General features: G+C 54.6%; 2 protein-coding genes and 1 non-coding gene across 5 annotated transcripts in view; 2 read left to right on the forward strand and 1 right to left on the reverse strand.

Moving 5' to 3' along the window:
• ADAMTS7 (ADAM metallopeptidase with thrombospondin type 1 motif 7) overlaps positions 1 to 8,739 on the reverse strand; it is a 37,304-nt gene extending 28,565 nt beyond the window's left edge. For 2 of the 3 annotated variants that reach the window (XM_077185442.1, XM_077185441.1), the window contains exons 1-8: positions 8,598 to 8,739; positions 7,147 to 7,487; positions 6,046 to 6,217; positions 3,742 to 3,944; positions 3,043 to 3,126; positions 2,412 to 2,536; positions 1,276 to 1,425; positions 507 to 650 (exon numbers count right to left, since the gene is read on the reverse strand). In XM_077185442.1, the coding sequence (XP_077041557.1) occupies positions 507 to 650; positions 1,276 to 1,425; positions 2,412 to 2,536; positions 3,043 to 3,126; positions 3,742 to 3,944; positions 6,046 to 6,217; positions 7,147 to 7,487; positions 8,598 to 8,691 (1,313 nt within the window). In that variant the 5' untranslated portion in view covers positions 8,692 to 8,739. Of the gene's footprint in view, positions 1 to 506; positions 651 to 1,275; positions 1,426 to 2,411; positions 2,537 to 3,042; positions 3,127 to 3,741; positions 3,945 to 6,045; positions 6,218 to 7,146; positions 7,488 to 8,597 lie in introns of those variants that run through there. The other variant, XM_077185443.1, reaches the window with a different exon arrangement.
• Positions 8,740 to 9,935: 1,196 nt separating this feature from the next.
• On the forward strand, positions 9,936 to 10,008 carry TRNAK-CUU (transfer RNA lysine (anticodon CUU)). Its single transcript has one exon. It is a non-coding gene; the product is annotated as a tRNA-Lys (tRNA).
• Positions 10,009 to 10,139: 131 nt separating this feature from the next.
• Positions 10,140 to 25,527, forward strand: MORF4L1 (mortality factor 4 like 1). The gene is made up of 13 exons (XM_054642141.2): positions 10,140 to 10,312; positions 12,080 to 12,126; positions 14,112 to 14,179; positions 16,254 to 16,340; positions 16,491 to 16,571; positions 18,239 to 18,301; positions 20,874 to 20,899; positions 21,471 to 21,559; positions 21,665 to 21,766; positions 22,007 to 22,095; positions 23,152 to 23,324; positions 23,647 to 23,731; positions 24,858 to 25,527. The coding sequence occupies exons 1-13, from the start codon at positions 10,273 to 10,275 to the stop codon at positions 24,940 to 24,942; spliced, it is 1,035 nt and encodes a 344-aa protein (XP_054498116.1). The 5' UTR covers positions 10,140 to 10,272; the 3' UTR covers positions 24,943 to 25,527.
• Positions 25,528 to 25,781: the final 254 nt, after the last annotated feature.

Raw genomic sequence — 25,781 nt, forward strand, 5'->3', positions numbered from 1 at the left:
CTGTCCGGGCTCCTTGGAACTTCCTAACAACAGGCTGGAAAATCAGCCACGGCTGCTAAAAATAAACAAAGGCGGGGAAGCATTTGCCTGGATCTGGTTTGCCCATGACAGGCAGAGAGAATCGAAGAGATTCTGCAGAACCTGCAGGGAGCACTGAGGGAAAACACTCCGGTTTTATCTGTGCAGCCACAGCCCCTGTGCCCCTCAAAAGCTCCTGAGCCCCCTTCACAGCACAGAGCAAGGCAACCCTGGGAGGATCCATGGAACTGTGGAATGGTTTGGTGGGAAGGGACCTCAAAGCCCATCTCATCCCACCCCTGCCATGGGCAGGGACACCTCCCATTACCCCAGGCCTTGGGCACTCGCAGGGATGGGGCAGCCACAGCTGCTCTGGGCAAAGACCCCCCAACTCTCTTAGAGAGATATCTCAGAGATAAGAACACCCCCACGCCTGGGCCCCGACCCCCCAGCCCCATCAGTGAGGAGGAGGAGGAGGAAGCACTCACTCGAGGAAGCGTGTGATGTACTCGCGGCTGCAGCGGGACCAGGTGAGTGGGGACGTGTCATACAGGAGCTGTGGAGACATGATGAAAGGTCTTTTCCCAACTGGCTCACAGTCATTGCTGCTTCCATCATGCTGAATCCCAAAACTGTGTAAGACACAGCCCATGGAGGGGAGGTGAGCCACGAGCACCACAGCCACCACCGCCACCGCTCCCGGCCCCGGAGCAGGGACTGCCCTGGGCACATCTACTGACAGCCCTGAGCTTTGTCCCCTGCTCTCACTGCAGCTTTCCCACTGAAAACTCAGGAATATTCAACAAGATCTCGCTGGTGGGTGTTTTCCCACATGCAGATGTTTATTGGGAATGTCTATGTCTTCAGTCAGATGTCTATGTCTAACTGAAACTGCAATGTTCAAGTGACCTTGTCAAAGTTTAACTGAAACTGGGGCCAGCAAGATTCTGTCACTGATAGTACAGACAGATCCTACTTTAAAACTTCTCAATGGGCAACCCCTGCTCCAAAACCTTCCCACACCACCCCAGGACAATACAAGGGTGCAATTTCTCCAGGTTGCCTTGGATTGTGTGGTTCTCATTAAACGTGGGACAACCCAAAACTTAACTCTGGAATGAAACCCTCAGGGAGCAAGGGGGTGTTTGCACCTATGAGGAACCATCTGGGAACCATCTCCCAACTTCCCCCGTGCCTTCTCCAGCCCTAGGGTGCACACAGAGAACAGGAGGAGGAGGAGGAGGAGGAGGGTGGTACCTGTGTCCCAGCTCGTGGGCCACGGTGAAGGCGAGCGGCAGCCCCGTGTCCTCGTTGATGTTGCAGCTCCGGTGGGGCTGGCACATCCCGGCCACGTGGGACAGCCCCAGGGTCTCACAGGGCCTGTTCATGGCAGCACAGATGTCCTTCCTTGGCCGAGGGGACACACGGACAGACGGACAGACAGACAGAGAGCAGAGAGGGCGTTGGAAGGCGGCAGGACCCGGCACACGGACAGCGCCAAACAGGAGCGAGAGCCGAGACATCCAACGTCCTTCCACAGGGGAAACATTTGTGACCTTTCCTTTCCCCTTTCCTCTCCCAGTATCCCCAGCTCACCATTAAGCCTGATTAATGGGAGCTGCTGGCCAGCCTGGCTGCATTTACTCCCTTGTATAAATAAAGCTGATGCTGGGGATAATCAAACAATGTTTTGGGAAAGAACATCCCAGAGGTGCTGTGGTTTTCCAGGGCAGCTCCTGCCTCCCAGGAAGAACAGCTCCACTGAAGTACAAGGCCTGAAGTGCCTCATTTCTGCTACAAAGCAACCTCCCAGGGAAGATAAAGCTGCTGTGGGTTGTGAATCATCACCCAAACCACCACAGCAGCCAGCTGACGGCAGCCTGAAAGCCTCAAACCAGGCTTTGACTGCAAGGTACACAAACTTGGCCAGAGGCAGGAATTCCTGCCAGCTCCGTGGGAGGTCAGGGGCTTCCCAGAGGCTCCTCTGCCAAGCCCAGCCTCTGAGGGAAAAAGGAGAGTTAATCCTGTGTACAGCTCCTGGATCCAGCCCTTCTGGGGCTTGGCAACGGGGCCACGGTGAAAACCTGTTTTGAAAACCTCAGCTGGGAGCTGTGTCCAGGTTTAAACCTGAGATCTGAGACCAGTCTGTGGAATCACAGACTCATGGAACGCTTTGGGTTGGAAGGGATCCTAAAGATCATCTAATTCCAACCCTCTGCCATGGGCAGGGCCACCTTCCACAGCAGCTGCAGCCACCGGGAGATGTCCCCAGATTTCACATCACAGATCTCACATGCAGGTGTCCAGGCAGGGAGAGTGAGACTTCAACAGCTGCCAGGAGATGTTCCCCTGGCTGTCCCAGCTGCAGCCAGGTGAGTTTTTGGGCCCCACACCTGGTGAGCAGCACGGCGACGTCGTGGTGCAGGGGGTGGGAGTCTCCCTTCACGTTGATGCTCTTCTGCCACTTGCAGAAGCTTTTCAAGGTGTTGTCTGCGTGGTGGGAGATCTTCAGGTCCTCCTGCCAACATAAAGGGAGATCTGCTGGAGCTGTTTGGGTTTTGGGATGGGGAGGGGAGAGGTCCGAGCCCAGGCACATCAGAGGGGGATTGGGAGTGACTGCCATCCAGATGGAATTGCTCCATGTTTATAGCTTGTAGGCTGGGTGGGAAGACAGCCCTTTTCCTGCTTTCTTTTCATCTGTGAGTCAACCAAAACATTAAATCATCCAGTAACAGGGCTTAAGAACCACTGCAGGAAAACCCTGTGTGCTGGCTGACAGAGAAGGACGTGACTGTGGGGACCCCGAGTGGCCTCAGGCCCCCCAGAGCCACCACAGCAGCTTGGACACGACCACCAGTGACCCAGAGCCCTCTGCCAGCACAGTGGCACCACAAACCACCCCAAACCAGGCTCACACCAACCCTGGCTCCACCAGCAAAGGTGGGCACCGGGATTTCTCCCACACACCCTGGGCCAGCCCAGGAGGGAGCCTGGTCCCCAGCCCAGCCGCAGTTTGGGCCTCACCTCCTCGTGCTCCAGCAGGATCAGCCGCACTATGGCGATGTTGATGGGGTTCCCGATGCTGGCGTGGTGGAACAGCCCTGCCACCTGCAATGGGACACCACGGGGACACGGCTGGGGACACAGAGCAGCCGGCACGCTGCCCCTGCCACCTCCAGCTGCGGCAGCTCCTGCAGGGGAAGCTGCTGCAGGCTGTTGACACTTCTCAGGAATTCCCCTCACGGGAGACAAGAGCAGGCACGGGGCTGGAGCGAGGCCTGCCATGAAATCCATTTACACTCCGTGGGATCTGTGCAGACACTGGAACTCAGCCAGAAATGCCCGGGGGACCCCTCTGCTCCCACTCCTATTGGATGTGTTTAACATCCCAAAGGAGTTTGGTGCTCTCCGGGTGCCTTCAGAAACCCAGGGATGTTACCTGAGGTGCTCTGCCCCATCCCAGCCTTTCCTGGCATCAAATCTTTCCTCTGGAATGCCAAGAGGTGCCAGCCCGGCAGCAGCAGAGGGACAGGCCGAGCCACCTCTTTCTCTGCTTGTGTCAGGGCACCAGCACAGTGCCCAGAGTGCCAGCAGAGACCACCACGGCCAGGCTGTCCCTCCCTCAGCCGTCCTGTCCAGCGCCTCCCACGATGCCCACGGTGCCATGGCCCTGCCCGTGTCACCCTGGACGGGCTCTGGGTGCAGCCCAGGGCCAGCACTCACCATGTTCATGACGGTCAGCACGTACTTCTCGATGTTGGCACTGCCGTGGAACTCCACCATCTTGGTGTCTGCCACCACCAGCGTCTCCACCCACTTCTCCCTGCTGATGGAGCGCTGCTTGATCCTCCTCCTCCTCCTCCTGTGCTGCTTCTGCTCCCACCTCTCCCTGCGCCTCTCAGACCGCTCCAGGCTTTCCTGAGACTCTGAGCGATTTAAGGGGAAAAAATATTTTTTTTTCCTTGATCAAGTGCCTGCACCTTTAATATCTTCTTTTTTAATTCAAAGGAATCACCTTTGATGTGGAGAAGGCTCCACACTTAGAGCCATAACTCAATAACTCCTGTGCATTTTGTTGTGCTCTGTTCCAAAGGACTCTGAGCTCAGCCTGCTGCACATGAGCAGGACACAAAAAAAACCCCAAAACCAAAACAGAGCATTTGAAGGAATTTCTTTGACCAGAACAAGGTTTGCAGTATTTCACAAGGAACAGGGAGCCTCCCAAAGCAGAGTCTTAGTGTTTGTACTGACAGGAATTTATAGACAACACTGCAGAGACGCTTGAGAAACAACCTGAGAAAAAAACCCTGGTGGCTCCACATTTGGGGTCATCCCAAATCTGCGTTTTTCAGGAAGGGACAGTTCCTATCACAATGAACTCTGTGCCCCCAAAGCAGCACTGGTGACTGCAGCCAGCAGCAGAGCCCTGGGCGGGCTGGGACCCTGCAGGGCAGCACCGAGACTGCCCCAGGCACAGGGAGAGGAGAGGAGAGGAGAGGAGAGGAGAGGAGAGGAGAGGAGAGGAGAGGAGAGGAGAGGAGAGGAGAGGAGAGGAGAGGAGAGGAGAGGAGAGGAGAGGAGAGGAGAGGAGAGGAGAGGAGAGGAGAGGAGAGGAGAGGAGAGGAGAGGAGAGGAGAGGAGAGGAGAGGAGAGGAGAGGAGAGGAGAGGAGAGGAGAGGAGAGGAGAGGAGAGGAGAGGAGAGGAGCTCTGCTCCTTCCCAAGGGAACAAGGGGACCCTGCAGGGCAGCACGGAGACTGCCCCAGGCACAGGGAGAGGAGAGGAGAGAGGCTCTGCTCCTTCCCAAGGGGAAAGAAGGGGAATGTTGGCTGGGAGTGCGGAGGCGGGGAGAGCTCAGCTCCTCACGCACACCAGGCACTGGGAATTCTGCAGCGGGGACTTTTCCTGTGACACGGCTCCAAGAGCAAGGTCAGGGTCAGCCCGAGCGGGGTGAAGGCTTTACAAACCTCATCCCACACAGTGGGAATCGCTTTCATGGCTTCCCTAACAATGGACTCCTACACTTCCTGGGCTGCACTGAGCAGCAGTGTGCTGTGAAAGGGCGTTTCATCCCCAGCCTGAGAAATCCCAGCTATCTGCACCTCCCGATGAGCTGCTAATGCCGCTGTGACAGTTTAATCGCAGCAGCTTCCTTGGAGCTCCTTCCCATTGTGAGCTCCCAGCTGAGATGTGAGGCTGCTGCAGGGCTGGGGGTGCCCAGGGGGCATTTCCCCTTGGGATGATCCCAGCTGGGCACAAGGGCAGCCCTGGGCACTGACAGGAGTTAAACAACACCAGCAGCACCTGCCTGTCACGGGCAAAGCAAAGAGCAACACAGCAGAGCTCAGCAAGAGGATGGCAGTCACTAAAACCCTACAGACTTTGGGATTCACATGGAATTCCCCTCCAGGGCATGCACAGCACGTCCACCCCGCTGGTGCTCATTACAGAGGAGATCCACGTGAATTACACACAGGCCATGGTACACCCAGAGAAATTAATGATCAAGAATAGACTTCAAATGGACTTGAGTCAAGAACAGACTTCAAAGCCCAGAAGAAGCCATTAAGATTATTACCACAGATTAAATAATTAATTTAGATTATCAGAAGAATGCCTGAAGATAACGCTGTTACACAAGCAAACCCCAGTTAGTGGAAGCAGAGCTCCAGAAAACGTGCAGCACATAATGCACTGCAGCTTCATCAGGGAGCAAAGTGCCCACGAGCTTCTGGGAATGCACTGAATTCCTCAGCACTCGGAATGCTGGATTTGGGAGTTGATCCAACCCATGTGCTGTGCACAGGGAAGGACCCCCATGCCCTCTGCCCACAGTGGGAACTCCCGGGGCAGCCACCGAGTCCCACGCCCAAAGCCCAACAACCTGGCAGGTCAAACCCAAAGTTTTGGTGGAAACGAAAGCAAAAGCTCTGTCTCCACATCCCCCCTGCCTGCAGCAGAAGGTGAGCCCCGAGGCCTGGGGTGCAGCAGCATTGGGGCCCTGGTGGCACAGAGGAAGGGGCAGTACCTGGCACACCACAGGGCTCCCGCGGGGCTGGGGCGCTCCTGCCCTGCTCAGCCCTGGCCTCCAGCACCTGGCGCTTGTAGATCCTGTGGGGCTGTGCTGCTCCCTCCTCCCGGGGGCTGCTGGACACGGGCTCGATGAAATAGTCCTCGTTCATGAGCTGAAACACACCTTTCTGCCAGGGAGACACAAAGTGCCACCGTGAGGCCACCTGCAGCCCGGGTGGAACCTGGCACTGGCAGTGATCACGGAATCAAGGGACCTTGGAATGGCTGGGGAATCAAGGAATCAATGGAATCAAGGGACCTTGGAATGGCTGGGGAATCAAGGAATCAGCGGAATCAAGGGACCTTGGAATGATTGGGGTGGGAAGGGACCTTAAAGCCCATCCCTGCCATGGCAGGGACACCTTCCACTGCCCCAGGCTGCTCCAAGCCCCAGTGTCCAGCCTGGCCTTGGGCACTGCCAGGGATCCAGGGGCAGCCCCAGCTGCTCTGGGAATTCCAGCCCAGCCCCTGCCACCCTCCCAGGGAAGGATTCTCCCCAGGGTCCCATTTACTCCTGCCCTCTGGGAGCTGTGGAGGAGGATCCAATGGAGTTGTGCTCCCTCCAAAGAGAGGGACACGAGTGTGAGCACTGCCCCACCAGGCACATGGGACATTTCTGCACATCCACAGCAGGTTCTAAGCCCTTTCCCCCCAGACTCCTCCAGGTCTCTGCTGCCTCAGGAAATACCAACAGTGGAGCTGAGGAAACAGCGAGCAGCTTCAGTGCCCAGGAGCTGTGCTATCACACCTGCAGCTCCCAGCCCCTCATTCCCAGTGCGCTCCTCACAATCCCACTCACGCAGCACGAGGCAAAGAATTGCTCCTTTTGGGAAATTGGACACAAACAAGTAAACCCAGCCCTGGAGAGGTCCCAAACCACTGCAATCCATGGGAAATTTACAGTCAGCCCATCCGTGGTGTACCAGACCTGCATGATGAGATGCTGACTCTGCTGCTGGGAATTTTCGTGTCACTTTTGGCAGAAATAAGGGTTCCACCGGGCTCCTGCCATTCCCTCATGGATCAGGGCTCGGTGTGGAGGGAGGGCTGTACTCACCAGGCCATCGCAGGTGCTGAGGGCAGCCAGCCCCGCCTGCAGCGGGCCCCGCACCTCCCCGATCATGTGGCACGGGTTGTAGGAGCGGGGCTGGATCTTGGCGCCGGCGATGCCCCCGAAACGCCTCTCGCTGACAAAGCCCGGGGCCAGGAGGTGCCTGTTGAGGCTCAGGTTGAATTTCAGGGGTTGCCCTCTGTACTGCAGCTCGTAGAAGGCGGGGAGCTTGCTCCTGGAGGCAGGAGACCTCCGGTGAAGGGCCCGGTGGGACAAGTCGTAGGACAGGAAGGCTCCGCTCTCGTCGACCTTGATGGGATGGACGATGTCGCTGCCGGAGCGCGGCTCTGGGGAGAGGGGGGCAGTGCTTACCTGCAGGGTTCTGCACCTTTCCTCTCACACCCCGTCCCCGCTGGCCTCCCCCTGCGGCTGGATGGACAGCAGCGGGATGTGCGCGCTGGGACCGCACGGAGCAGGGACAGCAGGGACAGCCCCTGCTGCCCGCGGGGCCAGCGCTGGGGTCCGCCGGGACAGCGTTAAGGTCAGGGTTAGGGGCCGGCCGGGCGAGGGGGAGTCAGGCAGCTCCGGAGCCCTGCCCTGGCCGGCCCCGCTTAACTCCCGCTGGTAAACTCCGGCTGCCAGTGAGATAACCACCGAACGAACAACGGAAAAGCTCCCAAAAAATGGAATCCCCGCTTTGAGGCGGTGTTGGGACACGCCGTCTCTGGGGGCAAAGCACCCGCGGGCACGGAGCGCTCCGGAGCCTCCCCAGGCGGGGCTCGGCGGGGAGCCGGGAGGGGACCGGGGCTGGCTGCGGGCTCCGGGCGTGCCCAGCCCGCGGGCACGGAGCGCGGCAGCGGCGGGGACACCGGGCTGTCCGGATCGCGAGCATCCCGCGGACAATCCCGCGGGCACCCCGCGCTCATCCCACAGACAATCCCGCGGGCACCCCGCGCTCATCCCGCGGGCATCCCGCTCATCCCCACAGACAATCCCGCGGGCACCCCGCGCTCATCCCGCGGGCATCCCGCTCATCCCCGCGGACAATCCCGCGGACACCCCGCGCTCATCCCACTCATTCCCGCGGGCACCCCGCGCTCATCCCGTTCATCCCGCGGACAATTCCGCAGACACCCGGCGCTCAAATCGCTCATCCCGCGGACACCCCGCGCTCATCCCGCGGACAATCCCGCGGACACTCGGCGCCCATTCCCGCTCATCCCGCGGACACCCGGCGCTCATCCCGCGGACAATCCCGCGGACACTCGGCGCCCATTCCCGTTCATTCCGCAGACACCCGGCGCCCATTCCCGCTCATTTCGCGGACACCCGGCGCTCATCCCGCTCATCCCCACCGCCACCCGCGGGCACCCCGCACTCCACGGACATCCCGCCCCCATCCCCGCGGGCCCCCCGCGCGGCCCTCCCGCGGTCCCCGCCGTGCCGTCCCCCCGGACCTGTCCCCGCGGTGCCCCCGCCCGCGGCCAGCGCCAGCGCGGCGGCCACGGGGACGAGGGGCAGGAGCGGGCGCAGCGCGGCCGGGGCCGCCATGGCTGCGGCGGGCTGGGGGCTCCGCCGGGGCGCGGCGGCACCGCGGGGGCGGGGCTACACACAACAGGGGGCGGGGCTATCACAACAGGGGGCGGGGATATGCACAACAGGAGGCGGGGATATGCACATCAGATGGGCGGAGTTGTGAACGTTAGGGGTGTGGTTATGCACATCAGACAGGCGGGGTTATGCGTATTAGGGGCGGGGTTATGTACATCAGTGGGCGGGGTACATTGATGCCCTAAATTTGAGCTTTCACATTTTCCAGATTCTGTACTGCATTAGTTTATAACTCTGAGCTTCATAGAGAGTGTTAGCAGTTCTCCTCACAGCTCAGTCACACAGAACAATCCTTTTCCAGCCCCAGAACAAAGGACACTGCTGCAGCTTCAGGCCCAAAAAGTGCAAACAGCGAAGTGAGGAGAGCAATCTGGGAGGGTGGGATGGCGTAACCTGGAGATGGAACTGGACAATTAACCCCAATATGGAAATGGAACAAAACTTATAAAAGTGTGAAAACTGGAGTCCAGCCTGGGTGTAGCCACGGCCTGGCTCAGGTACTGCCCAAGGTGTGTCCTGTGAAGGCTTTTTAATAAATCCCTGCTTTATTCTTCAACTCTGCCCGGCTCCGTTCCAGGCAGCCTCTCAAGGCATCAATGCATGCCAGATGGGCGGGGCTGTGCATATTAGAGCAGATTATGTACATTAGGGGCGGGGTTATGCACATTAAGGGGCGGGGCTTGTGTTACGCGTTCCCGGCGTGGCCCATGGCGCCCTCTGGCGCTCCCTTGCCGCATTGCTTCGTCTGCCCCGTCGTGAGGATCGCGCTTAAAAAAATCACAAAAATTAGTAAATTTTCAGTCAAAAATGAAAAACGGTGCTTGGCTGACGCCGCCACGTCCATCCTCTCCTTAGTCTGGGCTGCTCGACGCTGTATCCTTTTATTTTCTGTCAGGTCGAAGCGCACGGGGAGCAAACACCCGGGATTACTGGGCTGTATGAATTACCCCCTCGGGGGGTGCTCGCGGTTCCGGCAGCCCACGGCTTTCCCGTGACGGCCGCATTTTCGGTGGCTCCGCACCTGCCAAGATGATGGGATAAAGTTTGGGATGGTGTTTAATTAGGCGAGAATGTTAAATGTGCAGCTCAGCCGAGGCACGCGCCCTCTGGCGGCCGTAGCGGGGAACGCCCGCGGCCGGCAGGGCCACTGTCGACACCCGCGGCGGCCACAAGGTTCCCGTGGCGCCCGGCTAGCTCAGTCGGTAGAGCATGGGACTCTTAATCCCAGGGTCGTGGGTTCGAGCCCCACGTTGGGCGCATTGTGTTTTTCCGTTTTTTCTCGGTTTTTATTTTTTTTTTCCGCCCAGTCTGGCTCCTCACGGCGCAGGCACCCAGCAGTCGGCAGCCAAGCCGCCCCCGCCGGCCGAGCGGGGCGGAGCGGGCGCGGAGCCCGCGGACTCCATGTCCCGGCATGCCCGAGCCGCGGCTGCGCGGCGGGGCCGGGCCGGGCAGCGCCGGGGCCGGGCCGGGCAGCGCCGGGGCCCCGCGGGGAGCGGCCGGAGGAGGGACCGGCCCTTATAAATGGCGCCCAAGCAGGACCCCAAGCCCAAGTTCCAGGAGGGTGAGTGCGGGCAGGGCTCGGGGCCGCGGCGCGGGCGGGCCGGGGGTGCCGCGGGCCGCGCCCGGCGCGGGGGGCTCGGCTCCGGCCCCGGGGCTCGGCATCCGCTCCCAGCGCTCCCGGCTCAGCCCCCAGCAGGTGCCGAGCGGTGGGAGAGCTGGGTTCCCGCAGGCTTTGTCTCCTCCCGGCCCTCCTCTTTCCTCCCCGGAGCACGCGGGCCCTTCCCACCCCGTTATTCCAAATATCCTTCGTTTTCCTGCGCGGATGTTCCTTGGCATTAAAACTGCTGAAATGCCTCTGGTTTGTCGGGGGTTTTGTTTTAATGTGTTTGGAAAATGATTATTTATTGTCCCCCGGAAGGGAGCCCAGTGCAGGAGGATTCATGGAGGCAGCGTTGGATTCCAGCACAGCTGGAATCCACATCTGCCGCAGAGCGCCGGGCTTTAAGCGAATGAGGATTAATCGAGCTTTTTAGGAGGATTTTTCTGGGTATATTTTGATCTTTAGGTAATGGTTGCGGTTGAGAGTAGAATACAGGTAGGATAAATAAAAATAGCAGTGCAGTGTAAGATGGATGCCCCATCCCTGGAATGCCCCAGGCCAGGCTGGATGGTCCTGGAGCACCTGGGACAGTGGAAGGTGTCCCTGTCCTGGCAGGGGTGGGATGGGACGAGCTTCGGTGTAAGGAGCAGGGTGTTCATCCAGGGAACAGCCCTTGTGTGAGGGAGCAGGAGCCTGCCGGCTTATCATGGAGACAAAGAGCCCTTTCTGCAAATCATCCGTGTGGTTTTTAAAAATGAGTGTTCCTCGGTAACCGTGGGCATCTCTCCTGGAAAACACTGCGCAGCTCTGAGGCAGGGGTGTGTCTGCCGCCAGCACTGTGACAACGAGGGTGGTAATGTCACCTCTGATTGTCAGCCCTGCTGTAGGGACATTTTTAAATAAATAAAAACACTGACTGTGTAATGTGTCAGTGTGGGCACTTCCGGGAGAGCCCTTCTGAGCCTTTCTCTTTGTTGAGACCCAGAAGCATTTCACAGTTCTGCAGCTCATCTTCCCAAAACCGGGAGGCACTGCAGCTTCCAGCAGGAGATGTGTGCCCTCAGGTATCCTGTGTTAAGTACCCTGCAAACCCCACAGTGGAACCACGCAATGAGGCTTGGCCAGGAGGAGCTAAAGCCAGGCTGAAGGACAATCTCATCCTGCTCCAAACCCCAGAGTGAAGGGCTCTGCTGCTGCCCTGCCCTGTCCCACAGGCTGGCTGGGGAAGCAGCATGAGGCTCTCCCTTCCTGACTCCCCTAAGCTGGGAATGCCACGTGCGGCCCTTCCTGCAAGGAAAGGACACGGCTGACGGTGCCTGTCAGGAGCTGCAGGTGCAGAGGTGGGGTGGTAGGGGAGTGCCCTGGATCAGTGACCCTCCAGAGGGGCAGCTCTGCCTGCCTGTGGCTGAGCCCAGCCTGCTGTGGGGGCTGCAGCCTGACCAGAGCCTGGGGAGGAGATCTGGGCATGCCAGGGAGGGGCAGGGATGTGGGGTTTGCTGCCAAAGGCACCGGCACTATTGCTTTGTGTGTGTGCAGCTGCTCCTGGATCCTCAGGGATCTCTGCTCTGGGCTCCAAACAATCTCAGCTCTGATCCCTTTGGTGGGACAGAGAAATTGCCTCTGCAGTCAGTTCCTGCCTCGGGGCTCTCCCTGGCTGCTCTGTGCTGTTCCTGGTGACAGGGCTGTGGGCAGGGCCCTCTGAGCTGAGTCTCTGTGCTTCCCTTGCAGGTGAGCGAGTGCTTTGTTTCCATGGACCTCTCCTTTATGAAGCCAAGGTGGGTGTGTGTGGCTGCTGCTGCTGCCCAGGAAAACAAGGATGTGTTTCTGTCTGCTGTGCCTCTAGGTGGGACCAAGGACTGGAACTAAAATTAACAAAAACCTGTCTGAAATCAGTGTCAAGCCCTGGGGCTCTATTCCAGAACAATTTCAGGAAGCCCAGTGGCACCGTGCAGCTATTCCGGGAAGCTCCCAGAGGCTGTTAGAACATGCAGAACACTGGAAATATCCCAGAACACTTTGTGCCTGCAGGGTTTGGTGCCTGAGCTGCTCAGGGGGAGGGGGCTGAGTACAGCCCATGGCCTTCCTCAGTGCCCAGGAGGAGCTGCACTGCAGTGACAAAGGAAGAGGCAGCCCCAGTTCTGCTTCCAGTTCTGGCTTTTTAACTACAGGAGCCTGCACTGCAGATTTGTGCCCCTGCTGCCTCAGTGTTTGAGTGCTTCCATTCCCTCTGAAAGGGAAGGAAAGGCCTCTTGGAGCTGTGTGGCTTGGAAGGTGTGCAGAAATCCCTGGGGTGCCTCATACAGAGATTTTAATCCTTCAGGATTTGGTGTCAGTGAGTGTTAACACAGGGAGGCAGGAGAAACACTCCACTTCTCTCTTCAGGACAAAGAGTTGTAATGCTAAAACCTCACCCAGAGCACTGAGAGGGTTTGAGCTGCTCCAAACCATTGCCACCTTAGGGCTCCTACTCTGCTCTTTCCTGCCTCTGGAACAGGAGGATGAGGTTGTGGGAATGTGGGACAGTTCCCACCTTTTGCTGGGGTTTGTTTTTGTGTGCTCAGGGCTGTTGTGCCAGTGCTGCAGAGAGGAGGGTGGTGGAGGCTCCTGGTTTTGAGGAAATGGCCCTGTGCCACTCAGCAGCCCGAGCTGGAGAGCAGCTGTGCTTGCCCTCCTTTTTCCAGAGTGCAATGAGTGCTGCAGGGCAGGCTGTGCCAGCTGGGTGCTGCAGGGATCTCCCAGCTCACAAGTGGCTTTTGCCTGGCTCTTTGTACTGAGTGCATCCTTCTGAGCTCCTGCTCTGGCACAATGAACTTGAAGTTTCGTTTCGAAAAGGTTTGGCTTGTTTATTTTAAGGGTTTAATTTTAAAAGCTGCTTTGTCAGTATTAATGAATAACAGCCTTGGCTTTCTTCCTGCTCCTTTGATCTGTTTTTCTCCTGTGGTTTTCAGTCCAGCAGTTGTTTTGTTCCTGACCACATCCTTGGTGTCCCACGGCAAGGTGGTCAGAGCAGCTCTTTGGGAGGGCTCGTGGCAAACAGGAGCTGTTTGTGCATCTCTGCCGTGCAGAGTTGAAGGAGATTCACTTCAGGCCCTTCTAACCTCCAGCAGGGAAAATATTTTGCTGCAGAACTGTATTTGAGTCATCTTTTGCTTGGTGCTCAGCCCCTTTATTCTCTAAACAAGCAGAGGCAGGCGCAGGCTGTGTGTGGCTGGGGTTAGCTCCAGGCTGTCAGAACAAGCACTGCTGCAGCAGGAGCAGGAGAACCTTGGTCCTGGCTGGGTTTAGTTCCATGTGTGGCATTTTGCAGCTGTTTCCTGAAACAGGAGGTTCCTCTCTGGCAGTATTTTGTAGCTGAGGTGGGTACAGCACAGTGTAGTCTTGGGAAAATGTTGTATAGCCAAAGGTTCTGCCCTCTCAGACACTTGGAGGGGGTTCTGTGTGCCAGGAAAATACCAATTGTGATTTTGGGAGTAGTTTTTACTTCAGTGGAAGAAGAACTCTTTTACAGAGACTCAGCTCTGGAGCCCTGCAGGTTTTGCTGCAGCCTCATTCTGTCACTGCTCAGGGGAGCAGTGGCAGCTGAATCTCAGCACCTCCAGAACAGGACTTGAACTTCCTGGAGGAAGCGTTGAGTTGGTGGATTTGATTTGTACAGCCCAGAAGTTCAGGGGCAGGGAAAACTCTGCAAGTGACAGCAGCAAAATTCCCTGAGCTCTCCCTCTTTTCCCTGGGACTGACTGATCTCTCTTCTCTGTTCCAGTGTGTAAAGGTTGCCATAAAGGACAAGCAAGTGAAATACTTTATCCACTACAGTGGCTGGAATAAAAAGTAAGTAGTGCATGGAATAAAAGCAGGATTTCTCTTTCCTTTCCAGGGAGATGCTTTGTCTGAGTGTGGGCTGGGTGCAGCAGCCCTGCCATGTCCCTGCAGCTGGCAGATCCTCTGGGATTGACCAGAGTGATTTCCTACCTGAGCTGCTGATTTAATACCTGATTTATGGAACACAGAGCTGGCCATTTCCTGCAGAGCTGTCAGAGGCTGCTGGGAGTGCTCTGGGACATTCTGGTTGTTCAGGGTGGGAAACACTGGAGTTCCTCCCTGGCAGAAAGCTCTGCTATGAAAACTTCCTGGTTATGCCTTGGGAGGAAGGGCAGCTCCTACTGTGGTGGGGCAAAGCCACTCAGATCCCCTGCCTCTCACCCCAGCTGTTCAGGGGATTTTGGAGCACAGCTTGCTGAGGGCTGGGTTAGCAGCAGGTGCAGCCTGTGTTTCAGCTCCAGCCTCTCAGATTAAAGTAAACCTACAGGTGCTTTTTTCTCCTGCAAAACTGGCAGGGTTCCAGCTGGGAGATGGCTGAGGGTTACAGGCACCTCTGTGGGATAAATGTTGAGCCCATTAGAGGTGAAAGCTTCAATGAGGCTGTTACATTGATGTACTTTTCTCCCTTTTTTGAGTTATTTTCTACCCCTCAGGTTGAATTTAGGAAATGGAGGGTTTTTTTTTTCCATGTGATTAAAAACCTCAGCTCTTCAGACCCAGAAGTCTCAGAGGGCAGTTTCATGTTTGGTTTGGTTTCATTTCAGTGCTGAGGACTCTTAGTCACAGCAGTCTTGATCTCTGTGATGTGACTAAAAGCTGAACCTCGTGTTTTAGATGGGACTTTTAATTGCATCCGCTCTCCTGCTGCCAGAGGGCCAGGGGATGGCCCAGTGTAAACACAACACTTACAGGGGCACAATCACTGTGTGCTGGCTCCTCTTAATGAGGCAGCACCAGCGTGGCCCTTCCTTCCCTTGTTTGTGCCACGGAGGGGCAGAGGTGCTGTCCCCATCCCGCTTTTCTTGCTTGTGCTGTTTGAGTTTTCATTTTTGCCTCCAAGCTCCAATTAAAGGACATTAAAAGTGGCATTGCTGTAAGAGCCAGGGCAGCAGAGCCTTCATGTGCCACTGTCAGGGCCTGGCTTGGAGTTATTTTGCCAGTATCAAGAGACAGGATAGCAGAAAGCTTTGTCACCTGGGCACACAGCACTTCTGCAAGGTCTCTTGCAGCTGGACAGGCAGGAGTGGGGTAAGTGCTTAGGCAGCTGAGCAGAGCACTGCCCAGAGGCTTTGGGCACAGCTGGAGGTGTTCTCTGCAGTCTGCAGGTGCTGCCCTTGCCTCCTCTCCACCCTCTCCAGTCCTGCTGCTCCTGCAGCAATATTGGTTTGGCCACGTGCTGCTCCAAGAGTGGCAGCTGCTGAAAACTGGCACAGAACTCTTCATAGAGAGCTTTAACTGCTGTACTTTGGAATACCTCGGCCACTTTTAATGTGTTTTGTTTGTAATAAGTTGTCAGATTGCTCAGCTGAGGCACTCTGTGTTGAAGTGGAATTCCTGCTGTAATGGCAATTTCCCCAACACCTGTTCTCTTAAATCGTTCAGATTCTGCAAATATTCATGCCATCTTGGTTCCCTTCACAGACAGAAATCAGAGCTCTTCTCCTTACAGTAAGATCCTATTGCTGAATTTGTTAACCTATAAAATGTTGGAATAGATAAAGGAAACTTTCTCAGTAATATACTGTGGCTACAGATATCCCATAATTTTGTAAGCATAGAGTATTTTTTTTCCCTGTGATGCTTTTTTTTTGCATTAAAACTGTTCTCTCCCTCCTAAATTGCCCATCCCTCAAGTGTGGGAAGCTGGAAATGCCAGAGGGTTACACTTCCCTGGATAGATCATTCCAGCTCCAGTCAGTGGGGAACGTTTGGTGACTTTGGCCTTGAGCTGTGCCAGTCCATGACTTGACACAAAGCAGAGTTTAGTCCCAAATTCTGTGAAGCTTTAATTGACTGTTGTGTGTAGAAGGCAATCATGGGATGGCTTTGAGTGATGATTTATTTCTCTCCGGGTTTTTTCCAGCTGGGATGAATGGGTTCCAGAAAGCAGAGTGCTCAAATACGTGGATACCAACCTGCAGAAACAAAAAGAACTCCAGAAGGCCAACCAGTGAGTAGTGAGGAAGGAGGGATTGTCAGGGAATGTTTATTCAACAGAGCTTCCACCCAGTTATCAGGGGAAGCTACTGAGTTTCAAACCAAAACCAAAGAAGCTTCTTTTTCCACCAAAATCTTCTTTCTGAATACGCTCTGTTTAAAGGGAACAATATGCAGAGGGGAAGATGAGAGGAGCTGCTCCAGGCAAGAAGACTTCTGGTCTGCAGCAGAAGAATGTTGAAGTGTAAGATTCTTTTCATTTAAAAATAAAAAACCCACCTCCCAACCCTGCCCAAAACACCTCCCAGACTTTGGCTCATCAGTTTTACTTTTAGTGGCTCTGCAGCTCAACTCCATTTCTTGTGGCACAGCCTTGTGCAAAAGCAGTTTAATGGCACCAAAAAGGCCTTTGTTAAAGTATTTCATTTAAAATGCCTTTTAGATGGTGCACAGTTAATGTTGAATGGAGGTGCTGAGCAGACACACTCTGCATTTTTTTGCAGTCTATTGTTGGTGGCCTGACACTCAAAAAATGGTGATTCCTCATAAGTCTTGTGTATCTCAGTAAAATCAGTTTCTTTATAGAATTTCCCAGCTCTTCCAAGCACTTTGGAATAAAATCCTCACAATGCCTTACCTTCTGCCATGGTGCAGTTGTCAAAACTGCATTTAAAGAGCCTTTCTTTGGCTGGTTTTGACAAAACTAAACCAATAAATACACAGTTAAAAATGGGCCTGCATCCTAAGAGATCAGAAGCAAGCTCTACTAGAAGAACTTAATTTTGAGCTGTGACTGTCAGATTTCCTTCACTCATCCTTTTGGTGATTCAGGACAGATTTTATGGTAGATTTTCAGACAATCAGTGCAGCTCTGCTCATTTGTCATCTTCTGTTTGGGCAGGGTTTCACTTAATGATGAATGTGGCCCTTACTAATGGGCTGTTTTGAATCCCTAACTTCATTTGTGATCCTGGCTGTCATAAGGAAGCTGCTGAAATGCCACCAGTTCTTCAGAAGTGGATTTGGCAGCAGCCTCAGGCTGCAGGGCTCACTCAGGGGCGGGTTTGGCATGGAATGTGAGTCATGGCTGTGAGGAGTGCAGCACAAGTGGGGACAGGGAGCTGGGGTTTGCTCTGGATCCTGGGCCAGTTTCACTTTGGGACTGGCCAGAACCTGGCCAGGGCTGTCTGTAGCTGGCTCCTGGTCTGGGGAAGGGGGAATCAGTGGATCTGGTGGGTCCCCCTGGATCTCCTGGCTGGGTGCTCCCCTGTGCTCAGGTGCTGCAGGCTGAGCTCCAGCTGAGTCCTGCCAGCTCAGGAGCAGCCTCCACAGGAACCACTCACTCACTGCTGTGCTCACCTGGGGTCAGACAAAGCCCAGCCCAACTCTGTAGGCAGCTGATAATGATAAGTGTCATTAAAACCTAATTAAAACAGGTCTGAATGATGACCAGCACTGATTTGGCTGCTTAAGGGGCTGTTCCGGCTGAGTGTCTCCCATGTGAGCGGTGGGAGGGAGCTGATGGTGGGTGTGAGTTTGACTCAGCTGTGAGTGTGTGTTGATTGCACTACAGAGTAATGCTTCCCAAAATACAGTGCCAAAATCCAGCCTCGGGGTTGTTCCCTTGTTGTACATCAGAGCTCATTGCAGACACACGAAATACCGGTGGTGGGGAGGGGAGAAACTGTTCTAAAAGGGTGACACCGTCCATCTCTGTGGGCCACCTTTGTGGCACTCCTGGAGGCTCTGAGGGGAAGGTGGTTTATACTCTGAGATGTGTTCCCTGCTAAGCACGAGGGTGGCACGAGTGTGAGCACAGCGTGTGCCCAGCAGTGCTCAGAGAGGTGAGCTGCAGGAGGGCAGGCTGGGCTGTGAGAGGCTGCCCACGAGCTGTGTGTGCCCTGTCCCCAGGTTTTTCCGGCGGGATGGAGCCCACGCCGTGTGCTGCCTGGAGACCCCGGCCATCTCCACACGGTGAGTGAGGCCTGGGGCAGCCACCATGCAGGGCTGCCAGGCAGGGCCCCCTCCTCCTTCCCTGGCTGCTGGGCAGGCCCTGGGAGCTCTCCTGGGGCCCACCTTGCCTCTCTCCTGGGCTCTTCCCTGGCTTCTTCCCTGCTTTGGTTGTTGGCTTCTGGGCAGGCCTTGGGAGCCCTCAGCTCTCCTGGGGCCCACCCTCCTCCCTCTTCTCTGGTTTCTTTCCTGGTTTCTTTGTTGGGTTCTGGGCAGGCCCTGGGAGCCCTTGGCTGTCTTGGAGCCCACCTTTCCCCTCCCCTGGGTTCTGCCCTGGGTTTTGGACAGGCCCTGGGAGGCCTTGGCTCCCCTGGGTTCTCCCCTGGGTTCTGGGCAGGCCCTGGGTTCTCCCCTGGGTTCTGGGCAGGCCCTGGGTTCTCCCCTGGGTTCTGGGCAGGCCCTGGGCGCCCTTGGCTCCCCTGGGTTCTCCCCTGGGTTTTTGGCAGGCCCTGGGTTCTCCCCTGGGTTCTAGACAGGCCCTGGGTTCCCCACTGTGTTCCCCCTGGGTTCTGGACAGGCCCTGGGAACCCTCAGCTCCCCTGAGTTCTCTCCCAGGTTCTGGGCAGGCCCTGGGGGCCCTTGGCTCTCCTGTGTTCCCCCCTGGGTTCTCCCCCAGGTTCTGGGCAGGCCCTGGGTTCCCCCCTGGGTTCTCCCCCAGGTTCTGGACAGGCCCTGGGTTCTCCCCTGGGTTCTGGGCAGGCCCTGGGGGCCCGTGCTGTCCTGGGTTCTCTCCTGGTTCTCCCACAGGTTCTGGGCAGGCCCTGGGTTCCCCCCTGGGTTCTCCCCCAGGTTCTGGACAGGCCCTGGGTTCTCCCCTGGGTTTTGGGCAGGCCCTGGGGGCCCTTGGCTCTCCTGGGTTCTCTCCTGGTTCTCCCACAGGTTCTGGGCTGGCCCTGGGGGCCCTTGGCTCTCCTGGGTTCCCCCCTGGGTTCTCCCCTGGGTTCTAGGCAGGCCCTGGGGGCCCGTGCTGTCCTGGGGTGCGTTGGCAGCAGGGCCCTGTTTGGGGCTGTTGAAAGCCCATCTGCCCCTCCTCTGCCCTGCACCTTTGTGGTCGGGCTGGGTGCAGTGGGAGGACGCTCCCTGTGTCCAGCTGACTCCAGACTTTCAGCCCTGGATCCTTCTAGAGCCTGCAGCCTGGAGTCCTGGAAAGCAGCACCAAGGAGTTTTCAGGGGCCTTGGGAGCAGTGCTGGCGTTGGAAGGGAGAGCTCAGAACCTGCTCCTTGTGTGTGCTTTTGTTTGAGTCTGTTCAGGGTAACTGTTCTGCAAACTGCAGCAGCTGGTTCCAAAAGCTGTGAAGCAATCTCTGATCAGATAGAAATATGTATGAAATGCAGGTTTGGGTTTAAAATAATTGCTCATCTTCTGGTAACTGGAAGCTGTAGCAGAAAAAAATGTGTAGTTAAAGCAGGCTGCCTATGCAACACCTTCTGACTCTGTTAAATGTAGCTCAGCTGAATCTCAGCTTCCAAAAGTTTATTCTACATTTCATGGGCCTAAAATTCAGGAAACAGAGTTAATGGGTGCTCGAAAAATACGAAGGGTAACCAAGTGTTCTGGAGGAAAGATATGGTACTGAGTAACAAATTAGGGAATAACATCTGGTTGTAAATTACCTAAATGGAGTTTTAAAAAACTCTGCTTCTGTTCTAATGGTTAACCTGATTTTTATCTTGTGAATTAATTCTGTAGGGCTCCCTGATCCTCCCTGTTGGCTTTGGAAGAAAAGCCTTTCTCTTCAGTGCACCAGCCCACTGCTGGTGACTTACCCTGGGAATTGCTCCCTCTGAGGGATGAGCTTTATCCTGCACAGACTTTCAGCCTCATTTCAGCTGCTTTGCCTTTAAACAAACCCTTTATTCTCCCTATCTCCTGCCCTTCCTCAGAGCTCTGCCTGTTTCCTGGCCCTGATAAACCCAGTCCAGAGCCTGAAAACAAGAGTCATTGAGGGAGTGCTGAATTTCTGAGGGATCAGGCTTGGCCTGGTAGAGTTTTATCCACCCAGTGCCCAGTTTTTGAGCAGTGGATCCAGGCTGCTCTTGGCAGGGAGCAAGCTGAGAATAAATCATGGTACTCCAGCTAAAACTGGCTGAAAATGGGTAGTAAATAGACAAAGTGCTCCTGCATCTTCCCTCTGCTGCTGCACTGGTAAAGCTGGAGGGTTTTTTTTCCATCTTTTACTGGAAGTTAATTCAGTTTAGTGAGATTTTTCTGGGAATTCCCAGCACTCCTGTTTCCTTGTGCCACATTCTGTCTGAAATAAAACAGCCACAAACCTCATGTAGTTCTCCAAGAGCACTTGGGAAGGATAAAACTTCCCAGAAATGGTGAATTCTAACCTGTTTTGTGAGAAATCTTGTGGAACCATAGCCCTGAAGCCAACTTGTAGCTTGTGTTTCCTTTGTGTGTCCTTAGCTAAACACTGCCCAGGCCCCTTGAGGATTGCTCCTGCTGCTTGAAACATTTTCTGGCTTTCTGCTGTGGCTTCTTTAAGTATCACTCTCTTGACATGTGCACTAATTTGTGTTCTTCTTGCAGGAAAACAAAAAAGAACAAGCAGAAAAGTAAGTGTGTTTTATTTTGCATCTGAGTGGGTCTCTCTAGTGAAGGATTTGTAGCTGAAACAAGACCTTCAGCCTGCCCCAATAATTCACTGACACCTTGTGCTGTCCCTCCTGGGTTCCTGGGGCTCTCCCTGCTCAGGAAGGGGAAGGTTCACACTTCTCTGCTTGGTACAAAATGTACTCGTTCCAGTCTGTCAGGATTTTGAGCTCTTGCAATTGCAAAGTGAAGCTGATCTGCTGAAATAATTTCCTAACTCAAACTTGGGTTTTCTTAATGAGATGGAGACATGACACAGCTGCAGAGCTGAGCTGCTGGGTCCAAAAATTCTCCCCCAAAAATGTGACAGACTGGTGTGGTTCTAGTGCAGAAACCTCCCTCAGACAAGTGCCAGTGCAGCAGTTTAAACTGGCACAAATGGGGGACTCCCAGAACAGAAGTAATATTTAAAACAACAACAAAAAAACCCCAACAGGAGCAAAGGTGACCTGAGAAAAATCTGAGCCTTACTTTGAAATCCTTGCCCTAAATGTTGCCTGCTGTTTTTTCTGCTGCTGTGTGTGCTGTGCACAGCTCCAGGCATTGGGGAGGGGAGCAGCACCAGTGAGACTCCCCAGCCTCCCAGGAAGAAGAGGGCTCGGGTGGATCCAACTGTTGAAAGTGTGAGTATTTTCCATTCCCTCCCAGGGATTTTGGGTGGAAAACAGAAGGGTGCTGTGCTCCCAATTAGTACCTGAGAGTAATTAGTCTGGCTTGGCTGTTCTCAGGAGGAGACGTTTATGAACAGAGTTGAAGTGAAGGTGAAGATCCCTGAAGAGCTGAAGCCATGGCTGGTGGATGACTGGGACTTGATCACCAGGCAGAAACAGGTACCTGTGGAAATCCTGCCCAGCTCTGGGGGACACCTTCCACTATCCCAGGCTGCCCAGCTTGGTTGGGTTTTTTAAATGCCCAACTAAACTCTTGGAGCAGTCCTTTCCTAACCTGAATCATCTTAACCTGCTGATTTTATCCTAGAAATAGCCTGGTGAGAAAGGGTTTCAGTTCAGCTTCCAGGTATAAATGTCTGCAAGAATAAGACAAACTTTTATTCTGTTTTGCATTTGTAGCTCTTCTACCTCCCTGCCAAGAAGAATGTGGACTCCATTTTAGAGGATTATGCAAACTACAAAAAATCCCGAGGAAATACTGATAACAAGTGAGTAGTGCTCACTGCCAGCCTTAAACACCTCCTTGGCTCTTGTTGTTGGACTTGGATTCCATGGAAAATGGAATAAGGATGTGAAACCTGACCCAGCCCCATGTCCAATGCCCTGTTCCAAGCCCAAGGTGATAGTGGTGCTCAGAAATCCTGAGGGAGTAATTCCAAATGCACGTCTGCTTTCTGCGTATGAGTTCTGCTTCCCCACTTGCCCTAAGCCTTTTCCTGAAGGAAGCTGATGAAACTTCCCAGAGAAGCCATGTGGGGTGAGCTCAGTGCTTCTGGGCTCCCTCACAGAGCCAGGGGCCAGGGAGGTGCACGAGGACTTGTAAATACTCAGATGGGCAAAGCCAATTATTGTTTGTAATTACCCAGCAATCAGCCCTGAGCAAAACAAGGTGTGTTTACTCTGCAGGAGACTTTCCTGTTTGAAAGGGAGAACAGAAAGGGGAAGTAATTTTCTTCCATTCAAGAGGAAGCAGATTATTGACTTGTCAGGGTGTTTTAACCTGCTCTGATGTAATTGTCCTGATGCCTGTTCTAAATTTGTTGGCAGGGCGGGGTGAGGGCTCTGCTCTTCTGTCATTGCCAGGTCCTGTAGAGGCAGGGTGAGGTTGGAGGCCTGCAGGAATCTGGCAGGAGAGGCCTGGGAGGAAGGGAGCAGGTGCCTGAAATACCAGGGGACTGTTCCCCTGCCCAGTGCAATTAATTCAGTATTGTCCTTTGAACATGGTGTGAGCTGGGATGAGATGTGGGTGACAGAGAAAGCTGCTGAATGTCCCCAGTGCTGCCTGTGCTTTCAGAAGGGCTGCTCCAAGTCCGTCTCTGCTGTTCTTGGTTTGCCTACATCCTGGCTCTGTTCAGAACAGCCCATTTTCCAGGGAGGTCTGGAATTGCATCTCTCCCTGTGGCTGTAGATTTTAAGGTCTCCGGACAAATTTCCTTGCAAGGTGTGAAAGGCCATCCTGATTTTGGTGGTGTCTCCAAGCCAAGCCTCGCCCTGGAGCAGTCCTTGTTCCTTGGAGCAGGCCTTGCAGAGCTCTCTGTCCCCAGGGAGTACGCTGTCAACGAGGTGGTGGCTGGGATCAAGGAGTATTTCAATGTCATGCTGGGCACCCAGCTGCTCTACAAGTTCGAGAGGCCCCAGTACGCCGAGATCCTGGCGGATCACCCCGACGCCCCCATGTCCCAGGTCTACGGGGCCCCACACCTCCTGAGGCTCTTTGGTGAGTGCCACCTGGGCAGGGGGGGATGGACAGCACTGGGGAGGAGTCAAGTGCTTGTTTCCCCCTCTTGAGCCTGTGACAGGCGGCTCTGAAGGGAGGGCTCATTCCCTAAGGGTGGATTCATTCCCTATCCATGTACCCAGAAGGCTCAGAGCCATTGTGGGGTTTGGGATGGACATTAATTTTTGAAGTCTGGTTGGTTTGGGTGAAATTGTATAAATTGGAATAGATCCCTGGGCTGCTTTCCTGTGCTGCTGTAAGGCTGTGGGCTCACACAGTGGCTTGAAGCAGTGTTTGTGACAAGTGTCCTTGCTTCGGGCAGTGCGGATCGGAGCCATGCTGGCCTACACGCCCCTGGATGAGAAGAGTCTGGCTTTGCTCTTGAACTACTTGCATGACTTCTTAAAGTGAGTACTTGTGAGGTCTTCCAGCAAGAAAGAGAGAGGTCAGGGAGCTCAGGCTGCTGTGAGGCTGCCCCTTTTCAGTGAATTGTTGTGTAACTGGGGCCTGTGTGTGGGATCTTCCCCACGGCTGCAGTGAAGCCTCTCAGACTCCACTTCTCTGGTTCTGTTAATCTGCACTCCTACCCTGTCCCATCTGCTCCTTGTTGCAAAATAAATGCTTCAACATTTATTTATAGCTGCTAAAAAAAGCAGATGATAATTCCAGCAAGCTATTAAATTACACAACAGTTACTCAACAACAATTGAGCAAATGTTTAAAAAGTGATGAACTTTAGGAATGTTATTTCTGGGACAGACTGTCACCAGGGCTTTAGTGTGCTATGGTTCCCTGTAGCCGTGGGATGTTCAGGAGGGGAAACATCCTATAATAATAAAACACTTCAATGTGAAATGAGGTGAGCTTTAAGGTCCCTTCCAACCCAAATCATTGTGTGATTAGGAGCTGTTGGAAGCTGAAGGAAAAGCCTCAGTAAATCCAGGACAGCTCTGCAGCAGGGCTTGACAGGAGTCAGCCTGGTAGCCAGAGGAAACCTGCCCTGGTCCTTTGGGGCAGCCTGAGGTAAATGCAGGTGCTGAAGAGCTCTGGCTGTGAGGTAGAAATGTGAACCCAGTGAGCAGAAATCCTGAACCCATTCCATGAGAATCAATGGCACACAGCCTTTACCTTTGGCCATTCCTTGTTTTGCCATCCTTCACTCAGCCCTCGAGGGTCCCTGTTTGTGCAGACAGAGCTTCCTGGTGTCCTGTTCTGTTCCTCCTTCTTGGAGCAGAGCAGTACCAGATCAATTCTTGGTACAGCAGCTGCCTGAACCTCAAATACCACCAGCTTCATCCTGTTCATCCTGAGCTGCCAGAGCTCACCTGGAGCCAGAGGTGCTTGGCAGCTCGTTTGGAATGGGATTTTTGGCTGAGCTGTCAGACCTGTAAGTGCTTGGCAGAGCTGATGGGAGCAGCTACTGTGGGACTGACTGGTGCTTCTCAAACCCTGTTGTGTGTCTGGGCATTCAGATTCACTGAAACACGGAGGGTTTGGGCAAGCAGCAATGTAATGGTTTTGTTGTTTTTGTAGATACTTAGCGAAGAATTCCTCTGCGTTGTTCAGTGCCAGCGATTACGAGGTGGCCCCTCCGGAGTACCACCGGAAGGCGGTGTAATCCACGGAGCAAGGCTTGGATCCTGCCCACTGTCCACTCCTGCATCCTGTCCTTCACCTCCCCGTCACACAGCTCCTCACAGCTCCTGTAAACATAGAGTGATTCAAGTTGTGTGTGTGAAGTGCAACTGCCACCTAAGTCCGGAAGATTCCTTGTTCTGCGGTGGAATCTCTTGTCCCAGGGTGGAAGCTCCGTGGTGTTCCTGGCTCGGTGTGTGCATCGCTGGGATGTAAAGGAATGTGTTCTGGTGTGTCATTGTCTGGACTCAGTGCTCGTAGGGCTGCTCTCCCCAGAGGCTCGGCCTCACTAACCTGCTTTATTCCATAGTAATGACAGACCACGAGGGCTGTGTCACCTGTCTCGGTGCTATTGACTGTCTCACTCACCCCAGTGACTTTTTGGTGTTGAAAGTTCAATGTTTGGTTCATAAATGTCTGCTTTTCATGGGGTAGTTGAAGGACTGTGACTTTTTTTTATATTCTAATGATAGGAAAATGCATTCTCATCTCGTAGTGTTTGGAAATGTTGGTCTTTCGCAGAGCTGTTTTACAGATCTGCAAATAAACTTTTTTAATTTCAAATGTGGTTTCTGGTGTTTGTGTTTGCATCAGTCTCTGCTCTGTGAGTGTCCTGGCCAGGCTGAGCAAGGGAATGAGGGGTTTGGATCTCTTAAAGGCATTGCATGACTTGGCTCTGAATAGCTGCTCTTTGCAGGCAAAATACCAGGTTTTAATCACAGATGTTACTGCAGGAAGCCACAGTGGCCAGGGATCTGGGACCCATGCTGTCCCAGGGCTGCTCTGGGGTGGGACTGAGCCTTTCCTGCAGGGGCTGAGGGG

This window comes from Agelaius phoeniceus, chromosome 13, assembly GCF_051311805.1.
Source record: "Agelaius phoeniceus isolate bAgePho1 chromosome 13, bAgePho1.hap1, whole genome shotgun sequence".
NCBI lineage: Eukaryota > Metazoa > Chordata > Aves > Passeriformes > Icteridae > Agelaius > Agelaius phoeniceus.